General features: G+C 35.5%; 1 protein-coding gene across 5 annotated transcripts in view; it reads right to left on the bottom strand.

Moving 5' to 3' along the window:
• The window catches only part of Abca3 (ATP binding cassette subfamily A member 3), a 121,382-nt gene that overhangs the window by 16,213 nt on the left and 90,400 nt on the right, over positions 1-14,769 (bottom strand). For all 5 annotated transcript variants that reach the window (XM_073974592.1, XM_073974588.1, XM_073974590.1 and 2 more), the window contains 3 exons: positions 11,838-12,491; positions 11,673-11,780; positions 11,409-11,600 (listed from right to left, as the gene is read on the bottom strand). In XM_073974592.1, coding sequence (XP_073830693.1) covers positions 11,409-11,600; positions 11,673-11,780; positions 11,838-12,491 — 954 coding nt within the window. The remainder of the gene's footprint in view (positions 1-11,408; positions 11,601-11,672; positions 11,781-11,837; positions 12,492-14,769) is intronic.

Below are 14,769 nucleotides of genomic sequence, written 5' to 3'. Positions count from 1 at the left end.
ATCGGGAGGTACCGATATATGGGGGCTATACCAAAACATGGACCTATGTTGACGATGTTTCGTGGAGATGTTTCATGAACACTGAGAACCTCAAATGTCAAATTACAGCTAGTTCGGTTAAAAATTGTGGCTAAAATTCTCAAAATACCGAAAATCGGGAGATACCGTTATATGGCGGCTATACCAAAACATGGACCTATGCCCATATCCTTTGAGATATAAGTTTTTTGATCGCTAGGAACCCTAAGTGCCAAATTATAGCTAATTCGGTCTGCAAATGTGGCGAATAACGTCAAAATACCTCAAATCCGGAGGTACCGTTATATGGGGGCTATACCAAAGAGTGGACCGATATAGCCTATCTTCTTCTTGACCTGCCTATGGAAAAAAGACCCTCGGGTGCAAAATTTCAGCACTCTATCTCAATTATTACGGACGCTAGAGTGATTACAACAGACGGACATGGCTAGATCGTCTTAGAATTGTATCCTGATCAAGAATATATATACTTTATAGGGTCGCAAATGATTAGTTCGATGTGTTACAAACGGAATGACAAACTTAATATACCCTCCATACTATGGTGGAGGGTATAAAAATGCCGATACAGGTATCTCATATTTTTTGCTCTACTTTCATAACCTACTCTGTTTTCCTTGTCATTTTTTTTTTGTCGCACAGTGTTTTCAATCATATACGAATGAGAGTAAGTAATGAAACCAAAACCGCCTACAAGCTTGGTTTTGGTATCCGTGACTATAGTTACATTATCTTACCGAATTTGGTATTTGTTCTTCTTTTGGGGCTACAAAACTTTCCCCCAAAAATTTGTCAGTATAGGTCCACGTTTTCATATAGCTTCCATAGAACAATACCTGCCGATATTTGGTATTTTGGTAGTTTTAGAAATTCGGTATTTAGTATTCCATATAAACATGCCTAGAGAGAATTGTGGCTATAGATACACTTTTTAATACAACCCCCATAAAAGAGGTATTGTGGGTTCTCAGTAGTGCGATTATCTAACATATTTTTTGAGTTACCGACAAAAATCGTTAAAATTAAAACGCAAAATTATGAATGAAAAGTTCAAATAAAAGTTGGCAACACTCTTACTATCGGTACAACTTTACGACTGCTTTTTATTCGACGCTAACTTACCGAAAAACTTCGTTAATTACCAAAATTATAAGCATTTTAATTTTACCGACATTTGTCGGTAATTCAAAAAATGAGTTAGAGAATCGCACTACAGATTTCGATATAATATGGTACACTTATTACTAGACCAAATTCCGTCACACATCCGAAATTTCATCAAAATTGAACATATATACGTCAAATCGGGCGAAAATATATGTATATGGAAACTATATCCAAATCTGAACCGATTTCGATATAATTTGGCACATTTATTTCTACGCCAAATTCAGTCGCATATTCCAAATTTCATCGAAATCAGACATATATAGCGTGTTTGGTGCAGCAAATACGAGAAATCGGCCGAAAATATATGTATATGCGAGCTATATCCAAATCTGAACCGATTTATACAAACTTTTGTGTTATCAAACATACCTAATATTGACATGAAAACCTAAATTTAGTTGTTTTTCGATCATTTTCTTTCGACATAGTTAAACAGGGGTAGAGTTTCCGGAAGGCATGGTCCGATGTAGTCCCTAATAGAACATGGTTTAAGTTCGAAAGAAATACTACAATGCTTAAAGGTTGAACTAATGTCAATCACTCCTTTTGATAATTATCGTGCTCATCAGGCATTTAGTTGGTCATCGTGGATTTTAAGCGAAAATGTTGAAGTTTTGTGAGGTAGATACCCCAATATGTTTTCCAATATTGACCCTCTTGGAACTGGATGGACGCTTGGAAGACATTTCGCGTTGTGCAAAGGTTCGGCAAAATCAAATACTCAATTCGTAAGCTTTCGTTCTCAATAGTCATTTTAGTTGGTGTCGCCAGGGTTATTTAGAGCTTTTTGAACATTTTCTGAGGATAATCGGGGGCAATTCCACCGAAAAAATTGTAAAAAGGCCCCGCGGGCACAACTTATTGCACAAATTTTCATGACGATTTGAGAAGGAGGTAGCCGAAGGAGTGGACCGATACAGCCCATCTTCGAAATTTGATCTAAGCTTGGTAAAAATATTACAAGAGTGTTATCGTGCAAATTGTCTGAAACGAACTTCGTCAAAACATACTTGGGGTCTAAAACCATTATTTAGATGAGGCACATTTCCATCGTATCAAAGTGTATATACCCTCATTAGCCTAAAGGCTAAGGGTATAACAAGTAAGAACCGCTTTAAGTTCGGCCAGGCCGAAATTTTTATACCCTTCACCACCACTGACTGTATTGAAGTAAATATGAACAATTAGTAACTACTAAGCTCTTTCTACGTTAATAATTCCTTGGAGGATAATAATATCTTAACTGATGATAATCACTTTATACTGATAATTTTCTGTGTGGAGGTTTTCTACCCATTGAGATTCCAAAATATCAAGTTACATCCACTTCAGAAGGAAAATGTAGCAAACACTCTTTAAAAGAGCTCATCCTTGTTCTTTCTATCCTCTGACTGAACACAATACCAAATTACACCAATCTCGGTCCGAAAATTTTACAAAAAAAACTCTCGAAATCCCAAAAATTGGGCAATACTGGTCCATGGTGGTTAGACTAAAACCTTCTTATATGTATGTAGACAGTTTTTTTTGTGAAGAAGTTTCTTATCTTCTGGGAACCCAAAATGGACGTATGCTGTCGATTTCTTTTGTAAGGAATGTTTTGTACCTGTTACAATGTTGTCTACCCCTGGCTAAAACGTTCAAAAAATCGTAAATCGAGACATATACCGACAAATTGCAGGTGGAAAGTTGTATAACTCCAACGAAGACTAACTACCAAATTTCGGCCATTTCGGTGGGATATTGAGGCTCAATCATTAAAAATACCGAAAATCGGGAGATACCGTTCTATGGGGGCTATATGAAGACGTTGACCTATACCAAAAAATTTCAAGTGGAAATTTTTATAGCCCCAAAGAAGGCTAAGTACCAAATGTCAACCATTTCGGGGAATATTGAGGCCACAATCTTCAAATACGGAACATTGGGAGGTACCGTTCTATGGGGGAAAGAAGCTAAGACTAAGTACCAAATTTCAGTCATTTCAGCGGGATATTGAGGCTATGCTCAATTTATGCTGATACCTGAAACCCGGAACAGATTTCATAAAATCTGTTAATTGATTTTGAAAAACTATCTGTAGCTCTGAATGACTACCCAAAAGCTGTCAAATGCTTGAATACCCACTGAATCTCAAATCAACATTACCCGAACCAACCAGTGCTTTGAGATTGCGGTTAAAGTTGTGTCAGACTTGCACAACTCCTACTGCAACAGGGACAACGTACCACTGAGATTCATTGTCTCAATGACAACATGAATATTTAATTTCCTTGTGTGTTTGACATGTGGTTCTAAAGCTTGTGTTCTATTAAGTCTTTACCTAATTAAATGCGTGTTGCGTGTGCGTTCAAAAATACAAAAACAAAATACATGTACAGTCGAAATCGCTTATAACGACGTCGTTTATAACGTCATATCGCGTATAGCGACGAAATCCAAAAGTCCCGAATTTCTGCCCTTTATATTCCACACAAATAAATATCGCTTATAACGTCATATCGGTTGTAACGTCGATTTTTTTGTGAAATATTTGAATTTGGCTATCGTCGAATCATACGAAGAAGGAAATTTTCTCTCAATAATTTGTTGTATGTATATTTTTCAAACTCCATCAAACAACAAAATACCAAGCTTATGCACATCATGTTCGAAGATGGCGGTTCCAAGTCAATTAATTTTTGCAACCCAATGTATATATAAATATATATTATATATTATAAATAACTTGTATTTATATATGAATTTGTATACACTATTTATATTACTATATTTTGGAGTAGGAACTCTTCTTATGAATATTGTAAAACTAATTGGCCTTCAGGCTTACTTTACAAAATGTTTCAATAAATAAAAAAAAAAAATAAATAAATAAATAAATGTCACATCTGTTTTACAACCCATGGACCAAGGTGGAATAAAATCATTAAAATCGCATTGCTGGATCGGCAACTATCCACTATCCTGGCAAGAATAGAAAAGGATCAAAGTACGAAATTAAATGTGTTGGATGTCGTGGTCCTTTGAACGATTCTGAAGACATTTATCTTCATTCTAATTTCTCCCAACATATTGATTAATTAGTTACCATTGATGACAAAGTTTTCACATCTGCCATATATAATGTCGAAATAATGTTGGAAGTTTTAGATGGAGGCAATTCTAGAGAAGAAATTGCGGATACTACAGAGACAGCATTTCAAATACCGCCAGTGTCAGAGGCGTGTCTAGCTGTAGAAACTCTTTTCTACTCAGAAGATGTTACAAACAAACATGTTTTTTGGAAACCCGTTAAAAAATTAGGAGTGTGATTCTCTAACTCATTTTTTGAGGTACCGACAAAAATCGGTAACTTTAAAACGCAAAATTATAAATGAAAAGTTCAAGTAAAAGTTGACCAGACTGTTGCTATCGGTAGATCTTTACGACTACTTTTTAGTGACCAATAAACTTACCGAATAATACCGTTAATTACCGAAATTATAAGCATTTTTAAATGTGTTAGAGAATCTGAGTTAAATTTAAAACTTATGTCGGAATTCAAAATAGTCCGGTCAAAATAGACATTGAAATAGCAAAAATTCCAACAGAGCTGAATTTTGGGTTTGCCATTAGAAGCAATGTCCTAAAAGTCCCCATCGATCCCATGTGTGCAAAAAAAAAAATATTCGAGGTCAAAGGTCAAATTTTAAGGGTTTTTAGGTTTTCGGATTTTTTTTTTTTTTTTTTGAAAACGGTTGATCTAATCAAAAAGTGGCTAAAGTAATATTGTAGACAGAAAAATTATCTACAAGTTTGACCTTTATAATTTTTTCCTAGAAGGAACCATTCTTGAGATATAGCTGTTCTAAAAAACACATGATTTTTATGCACTTATAAGGGAAATATGCACATATTCAGACGAACCGGCTAAAATAAGCGAAGTAATCGGGTCTGAAGAGCGAAATCATAGCTATCTTCTAAACAAATTCCAACAAAATCGAAGCGTGTTTAGTAGAGTTATTCAATGTTAGAGTCATTTTATGCAAAATAGCCCATTTAACCCACATGTATAATCGAAAGCCCAACGGAAACGACCCCAACGAAAACTCTCCGATTTTTTTCAAGTTTTGTCCGAAGGTAGGGATTGTTGCGCTGATTACGGAAATGTATAATTTTCAACGGTTGCGGATCCGGTTCGCCTGTTATTCGACCAGAAAGGCCAAATTTAAAAACCGGGTTATACCCGGTTCTACTGAACCGATTACTGCAAAGTGGATATCGTTTGAGAGCTTACGGAAGTATCTAACACATAGTGTCGTTACTTTAACCGGTTCGCCTGACAATGTACTTTCGCGGCTAATTTTTTATTTGACCTTTAGATCGCTATATCTCGAAAATGGTAAGTCTTTTTTAAGAATCTTGTAGACAATTATTGAATCTGCAACTTTTACTTCAGCCGGCTTTTGCTAAGTCTTACCGTTTTTGAGAAAAATTAAAAAAACTGAATAGTGCCTCCAAAAATGACCTTTGACCCCGAATAACTTGTTTTGATGGGGACTTTTAGGCAGTTGCTTCTAATGGCCAACCCTAGCTCTCCACCTAAATTCAGCTTTGTGGGAATTTTTGCTATTTCCGCCTTATACGCATGTCTATTTTGACCGGACTAAAAAGCACAAACTAAAATAACAGACTATTAGAAATAGAACCATATCCTATTTTAAGGTTATATATCTGCCGAATAATGAATTTAATATCGTTATTTTTTATTATTTTGTTTTAGTCATTTATACTTATGTATATAGAATGAAAAAGTAAAAAATTGAATTGATTTTATTTATTTACTTAATAAAATAACGTATTTATACCCAAAAGTCACTATACATAATATAATTTTACCTCTTTTAAAAATATCGTTTATAACGACTATCGCTTATAGCGTCCGATTTTGACCGGTCCCTTGACCGACGTTATAAGCGATTTCGACTGTATTTGTTTTTGTTTTCAATTTGAAATACATGTATTTTGTTTTTGTATTTTTGAACGCACACGCAACACGCAGTTAATTGGGTAAAGGCTTTATATGTTGATATTTGTCGAATCACCTTATACGAGGGCTACTACATAGTTCTCTGGACTAGGCAACACTGAGTATTGGCAGGCGACATTTGACATTTCCATTGGAAAGTTTGAAATTTTTTAGCATAAACGTAGTTAGTACGTGTTACGTTGTTTAAGACCCGCTTGGGCGATGGACTAGTTCGGCATCGGAAACTCGTCGATTCTCAGCGTTACAGTAACTAATTCCACTTCTGACCCCTCACAGTGCAATCAACTGTAAACTTTAACATGGGGATGTCATAGGAGGTAACCAATTGACACTCTATGCATTACCTGTAGGTGGTATTGTACTAGTTCCAGGTTTACAGTCATATACCAGTTTATTTATAAAAAAAAAATTGGTGGGAAATAGTAACACAACTGACGCTTCGTCGTTTACTTGGGGATATATAGGTGTCAATTGGTTCCCTTCGCATTACTTATGGGTCAATTGTGAACTAGTACCACTTACCTCTAGTTTAGGACTACTTAAATTGCGACAATTGGAATTGCTAGCGGGTAGAGAGAAGAAGAGGACGATTTGCATATTTCCGTCGTATTTCTTTTTTATACCAAAACAATATGAATAATATGAACGAAGATATTCATTCCATCAACACTAGCTTCTGTTATTGGATGCTTCATTTATATTAAAGTTATGAAGAAAATGTAAATGTGAATTATTTATACAACTCGTCGTTTAAGTTAAGTTAATTAAGTCGCAACTGACGCCTCCTCGTTTACTTGGGGATAAAAAGGTGACAATTGGTTCCCTTCGTATTACTTAGGGGCCAACATTTGTACTAGTACTGATTAGAACTAGTTCTGGACTACTTAAATTGCGACAATTGGAATTTTCGTCCCCACAGGGGAGTGACTAAAATTTGCTAAAAAAATACATTTCTTATAATTGCTATTGCGTTTTTCTTTGACCTTTCTATATTTTATGGATGAATAAAATTTTTCGAGCTTCAGGTCAGTAAAATGTGTTTATTTATGGGTTCCCCAGCTTCACCCATAATAGCAGATTTGGTCATGGAATCACTTGTACAGACTTCATTGGACTCACTATCAACAAAACCAAAAATATTGACGAAATACGTGGATGATCTATTTGCAATAATTAGGGAAAAACCCACGGCCTCGGGGAGGTTAATCAACTTTTATTCCAAACATACCAAAAGGATTATTATCAATACAGCTAATAATTTAATCAACAGGGTGATGAGTATAAGTGATGAGGAATTCCACAAAGAAAATAAGATGAAAATACGCAAAATACACAAAATAATTTTCCACTACGAATAACCAACTCTCTAATAAATAAATATAAACCGAAGAACAAAAAGGAACCCAAAGAAGTTGATACACAAAAAATATACAAATCACTGATATATGTACCCAATATATCAGAAAGATTGGAGAAGTCTGATATTTATGACCAAAATAAATATACTATAGCCCACAGCTCAAACAACACTACAAAAACAATATTCAGTAAACTAAAAAGCAATATACCTAGAATGGACAAACATAATGTGATCTATCAAATTGAATGTGGTGGTAACCAACAAGAAAATTGCGGAAAACTTTACGTTGGTACGAAAAAGAATAAATTAAGAACACGCATGTCAGCACACCGTTCCGACATTAAACTCAGAAACACAAACATAACACAGAAAACAGCCATCGCAGAACACTGTAATCGCAACAACCACGAACCATTGATTGACGAAGTCAAAGTGTTACAAACTGAGAACAACTATAATAAGAGATTTACATTAGAAATGCTCCACATTAATAGTCTGCCAAAAACAAGAAGAATCTACAGCAAAACGGACACTGACAACACAGAACACGGTGCGCCTTAACTAAGTTTAAATGAAAGGTGCTTACACCTGGGAAGTTTTTGCAGATTCTGAAGCTAGAATGCTCATAGATGTGAAATATCAAGAAACAAAAAAATCTCCGGAGGGATTTTCAAATAAATCGCGATTTTAGTTCACATTTTTAGGGGTTCTTTAGGTTTTCACGATTTTGCTTGGAAACCGCGGGTCCTATGTAAATGCGCCTAAAGAAAATGTTGCAGCTGTGAAAATTCTCCACAAGATTGACCTTAACGATATTTTCGTAGATTTTACCGTTTTTGAGATATAGAAGTTCAAATTGAGACAATGCACTGACTGTATCGCCTCCTTATAAAACAATGTCATTACTGCAAATTCCCAAATTAAACTTATATATCTTGAAAATGGTATAACCTAGGAAAAAATAAATCATCCAATCTTGTAGAGAATTTTTAGAGCTTCAACATTTTCTTTAGTCCCATTTTGATATGACTTGCGGTTTCCAAGCAAAATCGTGAAGGCTTAAGATAAAAACCTAAAAATTCAATCTGAACCTCCATATCTCAAAAATGTTAATACCTACGAAAAAACCTAAAGGTCAGTCTTGTAGGGAATTTTCACAGCTACAACATTTTCTTTAGACTCATTTTGATACTACTTGCGGTTTCCAAGCAAAATCGTGAAAACCTAAAAAACACCTAAAATTGTGAATTTTGATCGCGATTTATTTAAAAATCCCTCCGGCGATTTTTTCTGATTTTTTTATTTTTCTTATCTATGAACATTGCTGTTTCAGATTCAGCGAAATCTTCCCATGTGTAAGCGGTTTTCATCAAAAGTTAGTTAAGGCGCACTGAGCATGATATTGTTTTATAAGGAGGCGATACAGTCAGTGCATTGAGTAAATGTTAACTTCTATATCTCAAATACGGTAAAACCTACGAAAATATCATAAAAAATAATCTTGTGGAGAATTTTTACCGCTACAAAAATTTTTTGTGCCTATTTACATAGGACTCGCGGTTTCCAAGCACAATCGTGAAAACCTAAAGAACCCCTAAAAATGTGAACTTAAATCGCGATTTATTTGAAAATCCCTCCGGCGATTTCAGAATCTGCAAAAACTTCCCAGGTGTAAGCACCTTTCATTTAAAATTGGTTAAGGCACACCGTGAGCATACTGCTACAGACATTTAACACGGAGAGGGAGATCGTTGCAATAAATAAAAATAGTAATCAGTGCAATATAAACATTCGACGGTAGTAGTCACACTACACTAGTTTTAAGTCAGATTATTATTATTATTTACGTGTAAGCGATCGTCTCCTTTTTTATGTGTTTTATTTATTATTTAACAATGCTGTGATATAGATTTTAAGACGTACTTTTATTTATTGTAGATCAAAAAGAACTCCCTGAAGATGAAATTCATGGAATTTCGAAATATCGGAGAAATTATATAAATAAACATATTTTACTGACCTCAAGCTCGAACAATTTTATTCATCCATTCATCCATTAAATTTCTTATGAACATTTTCGTTGATTAATTTTTCACAATTTCAGATAATCACGTCAAGAGTGCATCGATGAATCCAAATCTTTGTATGACGATGAAACAAAATCCTATAGCATTGTGAAAAACCGACGATCGCTCAAAGTCGATGGTAGTGAAGGTCGTCCATAAACGATCGTTGTGCAAGAAAACATTGAAGCCGTGCGTGACCTCATAACAACATTTTTAAGGCACGAGCGTACAAACAACTTCTACTTAGGATTTTATGAAAGTACCGACAAAAACCCTATATGGGTTTTGTTTTATCAGATCCAGCTTAGATTTTATGGCCTCACTAAACGTGGCTAAATATTCAATTTTTCAAGTAAATCGGGGCCATACCTCTCATCTCATCTACCTTTGGAAAAAATGTGCCCTTGAATGTGATACCCAATTCTTTAGAACACACATTTATTGTATAATCCTTCTTTCACAGTGTTGACACGAACAGATTGATTATTCATATCTTATTCACATGTTCGTGTTGTATGTTCGTGCTAAAATTATTTGATAAATTTCGAAAAAAAAAAAACGATCGCGGTTTTAAAAGATATTTATAAGATAGTCACCGTTGACGAATCACTGATCTATGCGCATGAGCCCGAAACAAAACAACAATCGCCAGAACATGCTGTCGGAGCGTTCAAATCCACGTTTTTAAAGTATTTCAATGGTGGTGGAAAAAGTAAATCATGATGGCGAATACTTTTGGAAACAATAAAACTATTTTTGATCATAAATATTCGCGTTTTCACTATAAGGCCAGAATCTTATACAGTAGACCTTGCATATAAGATCTTTTATAATCTTAAATAAAAACTCATCAAAATAGGATACAGGGATACAAGGCTATAAAAAGTCTGCAATTTTTGGATTAAAAGCAACTTCAACAGGTAACAAAGGGTTGTCTAGGGCATTTAAATGTATTCCAGAGTTTGTTTAGTTCTTTCGAAATAATTTGTCCTTATTCCTATAAACTGATTATATTGTTATAGCGTTTAATACAATCTTTTACTCAGACACAATGAAGTTGCACTTTCTTGTTCAATCTAAGGACAACTGCTTCTTGTTCAATCTAAGGACAACTGCTTCATGAACAGGGGTTTTATATGTGCCGACAATTTTTACCGTAAAATAATTACAAATTATTTTTCTTATTTTATATATTACGAAGAGATCATGATAGTTTAAAGAAGGAATATATGAACCTTATGTTTTGTGCATGAAGATTAAAAAAGTAGAGAGATGACTTGTACTAGAAAAGAATAGAATGACTTATTGTCTCTTAAAATAAAATTTGAAAACCCATTAAAAAGTAAAACCAATTTCAGTAATGTTAATTATGACTTTGTGTGTGTATTAAATAAAAGCAATATTTAGTTAAAAATTCCAACTAAAAAATACTAAATAATGTATTAATGCTACTAAATTATAAGTAGATGATAAACTAGCACTAAATAAAGTGATCACCAGGAAAAAGCGTCTATAAGTATGTGTGTGTGTTTGTGAATATTTTTACATAGCTGCAAAGTGATTTGGTGTTATTAACTAATGTGTGTGTGGCTTGTAATAAATTCGGTGGGAATTTTGTGCAATTGTTTTTCCAATTCACCCATCCAATTTTGAGAGTTACAAATAGAGCCAATTATTAAGGTGCATGTGTGTGTGCCGTAAATATTAGTGCACATAATTGTGTTTACATGAAAACCATGCTCACTTGACAGCTTGACGGCTATCTTCACGCTGATATTTGGCAAACTCTAAGAATATCTCCTCCAATGTTGTCTGTGATATTGAGTAATCTTCAATATTCAAACGATCACGATTACTTTCCATAAGGCCGAATATTTGCGACCATTTAATACTGGACAATGGAATGTAGAAGGTAAGAATGCCTTGATAATTTTCCCTAGGAAAAAGAAGAAGCAAAAAATGACATTGTATATTGCAATGGAAATAATATTAAACATTTAAAACTCACTGCAATATGGCTTGCGGGAATTCGGTTTCAATGAAACCCTTCACAGTTTCTATATCTTGATCTCTAACCTGGGCTGCTGTACTTTCAATGGCCAAGCTGACACTATTTCTGTGGGACAAAATGTTAGGATTTATTTTTTTTTAATATATTTTCATTTCATCATACCTTGCCGACTTAACAGCTTCCATGTTACGCCTAACCTTAATCTTCAAAATCAAACCCTTGGAGAATTTGTTCTTCAAATGTTGGGTGGAACCGATGCACTTAAATTCACCATTAACCATAATGGCAAGGCGGGTACACAGCGCCTCACACTCCTCCATACTGTGTGATGTGAGAATAATTGATTTACCCGAATCACGTATACGACAAACCATATTCCAGAGTTGTCTCCTCGCTGCTGGATCCATACCCGTCGTGGGTTCATCCAAATAAATTACCGATGGACTACCAATAACTGCCAATGCTGTGCTCAGTTTACGTTTATTACCACCACTATAGGCTTTGGTTTCCTTATCTAAATGTTTCATAAAGCCAAATGACTTGGCCAATTCTTCAGAGATGTGATTAATACGTTCACGTTGTATACCGCGTAGCAGGCAGAAGATACGCAAAGTTTCACGTCCTGTTAAATCTTCAAGCAGAGCATCAAATTGTGGACAATAACCGATTTCTTTATAGATCTTATTAACATCAGCTGCCAAATTCATGCCCTTAACATAGGCCGTACCGCTGGTGATTCTTTCATCACCGGTCATCATTTTGAAGGTTGTTGTCTTGCCGGCACCGTTTACACCCAACAAGCCAAAACATTCAACACTGCAAGAAAAAGAAAAATAAGTACGTTAATAGAAGATATGTAAAAATAATTAAAAGAATCCAAAAATCTGGTTCCTCTGAGTCCAGATTCAAAAATTCTGCAAATTCTGAGTCAGGTGAGTGGTTGTTGCTGGGTAGTTAAACAAATGGAGCCTGTCGTGCGGCTACAATCCACATAAGGCTGTATCGTCTGTATCTTAATTGGGCTAATAGCACATATATTTCCCTTGACAGCTGCCGTTCCTCTGGTGTAATGGATAGGAGGTTTGTAGAGCAGAGGATAGGCTCAAAAATATTCTTTAAATATCCACGCTTGTAGAGCGGAGGATATGCTCAAAAATATTATTTAAATATTCACAAGCCGATAGCCGTAGTCGGTTGGGGCTTTAGCTATAAGTTTATTATAATTTTTAATTGTAATAAATATTTAAATAAATAAATTAAATATCCACGCTTTTAGAGCGGAGGATAGACTCAAAAATATTCTTTAAATATCCACGCTTGTAAAGCTGAGGATAGGCTCAAAAATATTCTTCAAATATCCACGCTTTTAAAGCTGAGGATAGGCTCAAAAATATTCTTCAAATATCCACGCTTGTAAAGCTGAGGACAGGCTCAAATATATTCTTTAAATATCCATGCTTGTAAAACTGAGGATAGGATCAAAAATATGCCTTAAATATCCATGCTTGTAAAGCTGAGGATAGGCCTAGGCTCAAAAATATTCTTTAAATATCCATGCTTGTAAAACTGAGGATAGGATCAAAAATATGCTTTAAATATCCATGCTTGTAAAGCTGAGGATAGGCCTAGGCTCAAAAATATTTTTTAAATATCCACGCGTATAAAGCTGAGGATAGACTCAAAAACATTCTTTAAATATCCACGCTTTTAAAGCTGAGGATAGGCTCAAAAAAATTCTTTAAATATTCACGCTTATAGAGCAAAGGATAGGCTCAAAAATATTTATTAAATATCCTCTACAAGCATAAAGCTGAGAAGCTCAGCTTGAGAACTGTGTTCTTACTTCTGATCTTGTCAAAATATGTGAGGCTTGCGCGGGCGACTTAAGGTAAGGTCACATTAGGCAAATATTTGCTCCAGCGACAGGCGGTGTGCGCTTACTGAGAGCAAGTGAGCGTAGATAATGTATTGAAATTTATGCTCACTTGCTCTTAGTAAGCGCACACTGCCGGTCGCTGGAGCAAATATTTGCCTAATGTGACCTTACCTTTAAGCATTATATTGTCAACTTACACCCACTATTTTGTGGTAGTGTGTGTTCGGTATCAGGACACCATCGAACAAAATGTTCAGGTTGAGCCTCATTTCATTTGCCCAGTAGGTGTACATTGTAGCAGTGGAATATGCGGTGGATACTTTCACGTTCCTCAGTAGGAAGAACTCTACTAAGGCAGCTTTGAAGGACCCGACGCCAAGATTCTACAATCCTCCGCATATACTATGAGTGTGTGGAATTTCAGAAAAATGTATGTTAAACAATTGCGCGGATACAACCCGCCTTGGAGAACTCCCTGTTTAACTCCACGAGTGTTTAACGTCTTATTTCAAAATTCCACAAGCGACTGGAGTCCACACATATTGTTGATCATCTAACGTTTCAAACACTGTCCTCAAACATCGTGTCATGGCCGGCGGTATCGAAAGCTTTCAAGAACCACCGTGACTGTTCAGTCGCACGCCCTATGGGGTGTAATGCTTGGTACTGGTCATTTTCCGGAATCCATGTTGATGTCGGCAAATGGAAAACTACTTCTCATCTCGAAAAAGTGTGTTGCATGTAGAATCTTCGCTACTGGGGGCAGATGACATCGGCAGTATCGCTCATCTACGTCCTATCACTCTCGGGGTGATCTATAAATTGCCGGGTTAAATAACACGCGCACCTTCGGATCTATTACTGTAACGCCGTTGAAAGTAACAGCCTTCTTTTCCGGACTTAACCGTTACCCACCAATGTTGAATTCCTTCAGATGGCCTATCTACTTTTTACCGCTTTGGGAGAGCCAAGCTCAAGGCAGATAGGTCTGTGTTGGACAGGTTGGTGAATAATAAAGGCTTCTTGTACGATTCTTTGAAGATATTCTATGGGAAGAATAATATTCGCATGTATTCTATGTGAAACATTCCTTTTCAAAGTTTTCTATGGCAAAAATATCTTTTGAAGGTCTTCTTTGGGAAAAACGTCTGTTGAAGGTCCTCTATAGAAAGACAATTCTTTGAAGGTCTTTAATGGAAAGAATAACTTTTCCTTTTC

Source organism: Musca autumnalis, unplaced genomic scaffold, assembly GCF_047663935.1.
Source record: "Musca autumnalis isolate F117 unplaced genomic scaffold, ASM4766393v1 scaffold_3, whole genome shotgun sequence".
Taxonomy (NCBI): Eukaryota; Metazoa; Arthropoda; class Insecta; order Diptera; family Muscidae; genus Musca; species Musca autumnalis.
Note: the sequence above shows the minus strand (reverse complement) of the source record. Positions and strands in the feature narration are given on the sequence as shown.